The sequence below is a fragment of the Toxorhynchites rutilus genome, chromosome 3 (genome assembly GCF_029784135.1).
Source record: "Toxorhynchites rutilus septentrionalis strain SRP chromosome 3, ASM2978413v1, whole genome shotgun sequence".
NCBI lineage: Eukaryota > Metazoa > Arthropoda > Insecta > Diptera > Culicidae > Toxorhynchites > Toxorhynchites rutilus.
Window position 1 is genome coordinate 296,668,285 of NC_073746.1, and position 8,374 is coordinate 296,676,658.

At 36.6% G+C, this 8,374-nt stretch overlaps 1 protein-coding gene across 1 annotated transcript; it reads right to left on the minus strand.

Annotated features, from left to right (window-relative positions):
* Positions 1-739: 739 nt before the first annotated feature.
* Positions 740-7,864, minus strand: LOC129780019 (uncharacterized). The gene is made up of 2 exons (XM_055787865.1): positions 7,425-7,864; positions 740-3,264 (listed from the first exon to the last, which is right to left on the minus strand). Exon 2 carries the CDS (start codon positions 2,920-2,922, stop codon positions 1,879-1,881), a length of 1,044 nt encoding a protein of 347 aa, XP_055643840.1. The 5' UTR covers positions 2,923-3,264; positions 7,425-7,864; the 3' UTR covers positions 740-1,878.
* Between the last annotated feature and the right edge of the window lie 510 nt (positions 7,865-8,374).

Consider the following 8,374-nt stretch of genomic DNA (forward strand, 5'->3'; position numbering starts at 1 on the left):
ACACGAGAATCACCTACAAGTCGTTTCACTAATTTTCGTCGTATTCCTCCCATATTCATATTGTAATTAACGATAAAATTTGATTTGCTAATGTAGACGGTGCCGTCTCGTTTCATCATTATAAGAATGGCCAAATCTCCACTTAACATTTTCAAACATTAAGTTCCCACAAAGAAGGGGAATAAATGAAACATTAGAAAAAAAATCCAGGAGTCCAAAGACGCATATTGTCGAGAGCCACATTTGGTGTCCCTATAGCGATAAAAATATTTCGGGACTATATGCACCCCTCAAGAGGTAACTGCATTCTTTGCTTAGAAGAATGGTTAAATACCCTACAAATAACATTCAGGAACCACTTCTCTCGTACTAAATCGTTTAAAATAGTACTAACACAATTCATGTTGCAGGACCTTACCATTATAGAAGAACAGGATAGAGTTATGGAAGCCACACATGATAGAGCCCATCGAGGAATAGAAGAAAACCAATCAGAAACTGTGAGGTCTCCTAATGATATGAAAGTTGTATTGGTATGTATTTGCGGACGTCTTCGGTTAGCATCAAGATATATATATATATATATATATATATATATATATATATATATATATATATATATATATATATATATATATATATATATATATATATATATATATATATATATATATATATATATATATATATATATATATATATATATATATATATATATATATATATATATATACTTTTGCGCTGAGTGACTCACGTGTTAAAATGTAATTTTTGAGTATATCAGGCTGCGCATAAATAATTGACTTGATTTTCGACGTCAAGTTGTCTATCCATTTTGCATTGAGAAGCCGTCGAATCTTCGACTGGAGGATTTTGGAAGTGTGCTGCAAAGTAAATTATGTTTAATTTGTATTATTTTATTATTGTCTTTTCATAATTATTGGGTGGTTTGAACCGTTGCGGTTATTCGCCAGAGGACAATATTGTTTATCAAATAGTCGAGTAATTACTAATAACATGCACCTAGTTTTTGTGCTAGTGTAATATGTGTATTATTGTTAAATATATAATTATGGGTTGAAACCCTGAACTTTATTTCCTCCTTCACTTAACAGCTAATGAAACAAGACTGAGGCTCGTCCGATAGGCGATCAGAGTTTTCATAATCATCATTCTCTTTCTCATCCTTGTTTATCCTTACTAATTCTACTTATGTAACGTTATCGCTTTGCGTTGGTCTATCTAGAAAAGTAAACAAATCCCATCTGCTTTGTGCCGTTCCTCTCGTGATGGTACAGTACCGGCTTTGATGATGGCTGGTTATCGATGACGGTTGATTGTTACTTGTTGCCTAAGTTTGTGATCTCGTGGCTTGGACCGTCGCATAATTCCTCCGGGGGGTAAGATTGGACGTCCTCGGTCAATTGCTGTGTATTTCCTTGTTTCTTTGTTTTTGCCTTACTGTTTGAACGGGGGTAACGAACTGTGAGCACGATTTTCTTCCTGCGGAAACAGATAATCGCTACCGTTATAATTGTAAAAGTGGTGATTGAGAAGCTTCCAAGTATTCCGTAAAACCATTTTCTATGCTCGAATTGTTGTAGTATAACGTGATCAATTCGATTGCGATTACTCAACGTTTGCCAGGTTAAAGTTGATAAATTGTGTTTGTTGATTATATTTTTGTTAATTGATAATCCTGGAAATACTCCAATTAATTGATTTGTATTGCTGATAATTTCTTCGGAAATAAAGGTTTCGTTTCCAATGTTGATGGTACAATTTTCGAAATGTAGTAGGAAGTTCCCTGACAATGTTCTGTTATGTGGCCCACAATTCGAGCTGATGAATTGATTCTTCACGTTGATTATGAGAATTTTACTTCCTGGTAGGGTTTTGTATAATTGTTTGGTTCGATTCCGATGCGTAGCAATGACTTTCTAGTCCCATTACTATAGGGAAAATACATTGATCAAAAAATGGATGGGTTTCGTGTGACTGCTGAACCGTTTTTTGGGGCTCGTTCGTTGCGAAAAGTTTGTTATTTGATTTTATAATGTAATTTGGGGCATCTATTATTACTGTATTGTTCACGATCAGTGGTATGACTTTGATTATTTGGCAGTTCCCATTTGTTTTAGGGATTTCCAAAATATAAAGTAGTGTGTCGTTTCTACTGGCTACTTTGGGTTTGACGTAGTTCAGTGCATCTTCTGGGTAGTCGGTTTTAATGCCTTGTTCGTTCAGTATTGATTGAACCAGAAATATTTCCCTGAGTGTTAGTAATTTACTATTTGGTAGGGATACTCGCGCTCTCAGTATGGCATCTTCGATGTCCTCAAGGATATTGTTGGTTGCATCCAGGTAGAGGAGTAGGGAGATTGCGTCCATCTCTTTCAGTAGTATAGTGTTGAGTGAGGTATGGTGATCGATCAGTTGATTGATGTTATCGGTTATTGTCGCAAGTCTGTCGATGATTGCGTGGTTGATTTTAATTTGCTCGTTTGATTGATCGATTAGGTCGTTTAAAGTACTATTGATGATACGTAGGTCCTCCGCGTCGGGGCTCCCTGCTATCCATTTCCAGACTGTGCCGATACTGTCCCATTGTTTTTGTCGTTTGGTTTTAATTGGTTTAAGTTGAATCAAATTATTTGCTATTCGTCTACTTCTGTGTATAATTAGATCTGATATTGGTAGAGTTCTATCAATTTTTCTTGAGATCTCTAAGAAAGTATTAACATTTTCTTCTAGGGTTGTTAAATTTATAGGGTGTATAATTTTGATAGTGCCAGTTTGAATATAACAATTTCTTAAATGCATTAATAATATTGGATCTTGATTAAGACATTTAATTTCTAAGTGCTGACAATGTTTTTGTTGAAACAAAGAAAATAGTAGTAATAGGATTAGTTTAGGCATGGTTACTCTTTTTTTGACTCTTTATTTTGTTTTTGTGTCTCTTGATTCTCCTAGAATTTTCAAATGTTTTTTCTTCGACTTGATATGCATTAGTTGGAACTGCTCTTGGATCTAACTTTTTTCTTATATTTGGTTGGACAAACACTATTCGACCTTCATTGATTGTAGGTGGTTCCTCCTTTATGTAATTATCTTTTGGTTGGTTTTTGACTGGCCTTTTCTATATTAATTTTAGTTTGTGTAAATATCTCCTGGGCTTTACTTGAAATTTCTTGTGGATCTGTTACATTCCTTTGATTGAATAAAATTTCGTTCGGCTTATAATTAGTTGTTGAATGTACGCTGGAATTATATAAAGAAATAGAGAGTGCTATTAGTGTCGGTGTACTCATATCCTGAAATTTATGTTTATTTGTATTGTAAATTTCTATAATGGTTGAATGCGTCTTCTCTACTTGTCCATTGCTTTCTGAAGATGAAGCGTAAGTTAGGGAGGTTCCTAGATTATTTAGAAAGTTTTTTAATTGAATAGATCTGAAGGTTGTTTCATGATCCGTTACAATCTGTAATGGGGCACCAAAATTACTAAAGAAATTTGCGAGTGCGTTTTTGACGTCAATCAGGTTCTTGGTTTGAATTGGAATCATTTGTGCAAATTTGGAAAAAGAATCAACCATTGATAGAAAATTGTAAGAATTAATAGAAAAAATGTCCATATGAACTCTCTCCATTGGTTTTTCGGTTGAGGGTCTTGGGGAGATTTTGATATTGTACGGAATATTGTTCGTATTTATGTGTGTTACAGATTACACATGCGTTGATTGCCGCCTTGATCTTGTTATGCATCTTTGGGAAGAAGTATGCTCGTTTTAGCTGGTTTTCCACTTCTGATATTCCGCGATGTGCTCGTTCGTGTTCTTGTGTGATCAGTAGGTTTTGCTTCTCTTCGCTTCTAACGTCTTCGACTTGATAGTGCGTTATTACGAAGTATCCTGTTTTGCTAAAATGATTCTTGTAAGATTGTTGAATGAGATTGATTAGGTTTTCTGGAGCTAAAATTGCAGTTTGCTTTCCGTTGTGGTGTCTTTGTATGTATTCTGTGATTGAATTTTCGTTACAGTCATTCATGCTTACTGTTGCTCGTCTGTAGTTCAGAAATGGTGATTCTGCTGCTTCTATGTTGAGTCTGGAATGTCGAAATATTAATTGGTTTCGATAGTAATTAATCGGTCTCTCTGTCGATTTAATAAAATAATCGTCGGAGGTGTACTGTACTGTCTCTAGGTCATCTGATACCATGTCTGGGCTGTCAGTATGGGCATTAATTTCAGTAATATTTGTTTGTTTCGTGTTTATGTTATCTGTAGAGTGTGTGTATGTTTCAGTTGTATTCTCGATTTTTCTGCTAAGGGCGTCTGCTACGACATTTGCCTTACCCTGTTTATATTCAACTGTGTATTGATAATTCTCGAGTTCTAGTCTCCGGTGTAATATTCTATTATTTTTCATGGAGGTTTTTATAAATGTAAGAGGCTTGTGATCTGTAAATAACTTAAACTGGTTACCAAATATGTATGGCTTGTATTTACGTATAGCCCATATTATTGCCAGGGCCTCTTTTTCTATTGTTGAGTAGTATGTTTCGGCCTTGTTAAGAGTTCTACTCGCGAATGCAATAGGTCGTTCTACTTCGTTTTGCACTTGTGATAGGACTGCACCCACAGCGTAATCACTAGCATCTGTTGTTAAAATAAATGGAAGATCAAAGTCTGGATATGCCAGGATTTGATCGGAGGCTATGGTTTGCTTAAGTTTTGAGAATGATTCAACATACTCTGTGTCTTTGATATTTATGGTCTGGTCTTTTTTCAGATATTTAGTCATAGGTTTTGTGATTTTTGAATAGTCTCTGATGAAGCGTCGGTAGTACCCCGACAGTCCAAGAAACTGTTTTATTTGTTTTTCGTTCTTTGGCAAAGGCCAATCTAAAATTTGTTGCACTTTGTCTGGATTTGGACGTATTCCGTCGGGTGTGAATATGTGTCCAAGGAAGTTCGTTTCTCTGCGTAAAAATTCACATTTATCGAGTTGAATTTTGAGGTTGAATTTTGAAAGTCGTTGGAGTATTTTAGAAATGTTTTCCAGGTGGTTTTCTAGGCTGTGTCCGATGATAATAATATCATCGAGATAAACATAACAGATTGAGCCAATATAATCGGATAGAATATTGTTCATTGTCCGTTGAAATGTGGCGGGAGCGTTTTTAAACCCAAATGGCATTCTCGTGAATTCGAAGTGCCCTTGGTTAGTAGAGAAAGCTGTTTTTGCCTGGTGGTTAGGATCCATTTCGATCTGATGGAATCCTGATTTTAGATCTAATGTTGTAAAATATTGAGATTTTCTCAAGTTATCGAGGATATCCTCAATTTCTGGCATTGGAAATTTGTCATTGATGGTTTTGTCATTCAACTTCCTGTAATCAATGACTACTCTTATTTTTCGTTTGCCCGAAGCGTCCATTTTTTTTGGTACGACCCATATTGGTGAGGAATACGGGCTTGTTGACGGTGTAATTATCCCACTTTCTAACATTTCTCGAATCTGTGATTCTACATCTTCTTTGTAATGATGTGGGTAACGGTATGTTTTTGTATAGACTGGATCTTCACCTTTCGTCAGTATTTTATGTTTTATCGCAGTCGTGGAGGTGAGTTTTTCGTCGTTCTTAAGTAGAACTTGATGGTTATCAATGATTGTGACGATCAGTCTAGTTTTCTCATAGTCCGATAAATGTTGTGTCCTTATTAATTCACCTATCACCTCTTTGTTAGGCATTTCTTCTGAATTATTGGGGATTGGACAAAGGGATTCAAAGTTATTCACTGTTAATTTTAATTTCGGCATGACAAGTATTTCTTTGTTTTTTGAAAGTACTTTGATAGTGGTTTTGTTGTTTCGTGATGAATACAAACCTGGTTGAATTAGTGTATTTTGGGAAAAATTTTGATACGTTGGGACAAACCAGTCACCGTCCCTATCGGTTTCCACTGTGACTGTATGGTAATAGTATTTGTTTGACGGGAAATATTTTTTGAAACGAGTTTCAATTCTGTTAATGCATATTGTACCGGTTTTATAATCTATGGGCTTTTGAATATTTGGCTGTCTTCCTTTAAAAGGACCTTCAAATTTATTAAATGCTTTGTGATGTGTTTTTTCACTGATACTGTTTGCAACTATTTCTTGAGATTTAAATTTGCATAAGAATGCATACGCGTCCTCTATGTCTTTGGGTCGGGCCGCTTGAACATGGCCAAAGTACGTGCCCTTTAATCCCGAAATAAATGCAGCGAGGCCATCCTCGTCGATGAAGAGATTAATAGCACTCCAATTATTTTTAAAAACTTCTTTTTGTTTGGCAAGGGTTTTAATGTTCTGTATCAACTCCTTACTTCGTTGATAATATTTATGGATGCTCATGCCATCCGTCAATTTATGTTGCCACAATTGGCACTTATATGTGGATAGTTCTTGACGATCGCCTAAAGCATTCGTAAGAATATCCTTAATAGAATCAAAATCTTTGGGATTCCCTGCTAAGCAGAGAATGTCTTTGGCTCTTCCTTCAATTTTGTTTGTTACAGCTGTAACATACATCCTGAAAAGTTGATCGCTTATTCTTCCTTTAAATAAATCTAAAGTCTCCTCGGCAGTGTAAGTTAACCAGTTAACCACGCCGTCAATTGTTTACGACTTCCATCGAAGGATGGGAGAGATTTTATTGGATCCGGTATGCGAAAAAAATCCTCAACTCTATAATCTTGTATTTGATGTTGAATTTGAATTGGCACTTCTGGTGTTCGTGTTTGTTCGGGAATTTGAGTCTGTTCGACATGTTGACTAAGCGACTGTAAAGCATTTTCCTGCTGTTGCTGTCGCTCGTTAAAGAGTGACATTTTTTCGTTAATCGCACGAAGTTGTGCGGCAATTTCCTCCATTCCTTCGAATCGGTTAATGGACAAATTTGATAATTGGGGAATTTGTTTAGTATCCCTTAATGGGACGTGCGAAAAATCTCCAGATGAATCCGAATCGGAACTTTCCTCTGTCTCTGATATATCGGTATTTTTGAAAGCAATGTTCAATAGCTTCCGTGCCTTTTTAAGCGCTGGGTCACTGACCGCTTTAGGCATGAAATCGAATGGTCAGAGGTACTTGGCTGTCGTTGCGGCGTTTAGTCTTAAACAAACGAGACCTAAAGCGCACCTGCTGTTCGAATCGTTTCGTTTGTGGAGAGGTGAGAATTGACGTCTACTTGGAGCGCGTCGTTCTCAAGAGGAATGTGCAAAAATTAATTATTCGCTTCTGCTTCTGGCTCGTTGAGCGGGAGGCAAAAGTGATTAAAAAAAATGACACTCTGATCGGTCTATCTGGTAGTGCCGAATCAGTATTTTCGTAAATTATCACTAACTAAATATAGTAAGAACGAATAATTCACTTACGTGAGGTCCTTGGTTCCAGTGTGGGTGGTAAAATGTCGTGCCGGGGGGTCCTCAAATCCAACAACGGATTTAATCCTTCAGTTGCGGATGCTGCTGCGGATACCACTTAGTGATGATTTCTTATTTCTTCACTGTTCCACTGTTTTTAACACTGTCACTACCGAACTGTGACCGACTGCTACAGCGCCAATTATGGGTTGAAACCCTGAACTTTATTTCCTTCTTCACTTAACAGCTAATGAAACAAGACTGAGGCTCGCCCGATAGGCGATCGGAGTTTTCATAATCATCATTCTCTTTCTCATCCTTGTTTATCCTTACTAATTCTACTTATGTAACGTTATCGCTTTGCGTTGGTCTATCTAGAAAAGTAAACAAATCCCATCTGCTTTGTGCCGTTCCTCTCGTGATGGTACAGTACCGGCTTTGATGATGGCTGGTTATCGATGACTTGGACCGTCGCATAATTATATGCTTTTACTAACAATGAGAGTTGGATTGAAATTGTGCTGGATGTGCTTCTTATACCGCTCATATGGGGAGACTGCATTAACTCGTTCGTCGCCCGATTCTCGCAAATCCATTATTTTATGACGTTTCGTATAATTTAGAATGTGGAGGAACGGGAAAAAAATCATCGGGACATGTAACGATGATTTTAACAAGATTGCTGGTGTAAATATTTTCCCGTCGGATCCAATGGGCATCTTATTGACGAAGAAAATTCATAAAAATTCAATATATTCCACTGATTAGCAACCTCGTAGCCCTTAATGCCATTGTGTTTTCGCAGCGCATTTGTACTTTGAATATTTTGGAAAATATTCCTTTTTTCGGGAAATAGATAATCGGAGAGGAATACTTATTTTGCATTGACATTTCCCCACCGCCCACAAAAAAAACAGCAATAGTTTTCGTTTGTAAGAAAAAGCCTGCCGGTAATGAGTTAA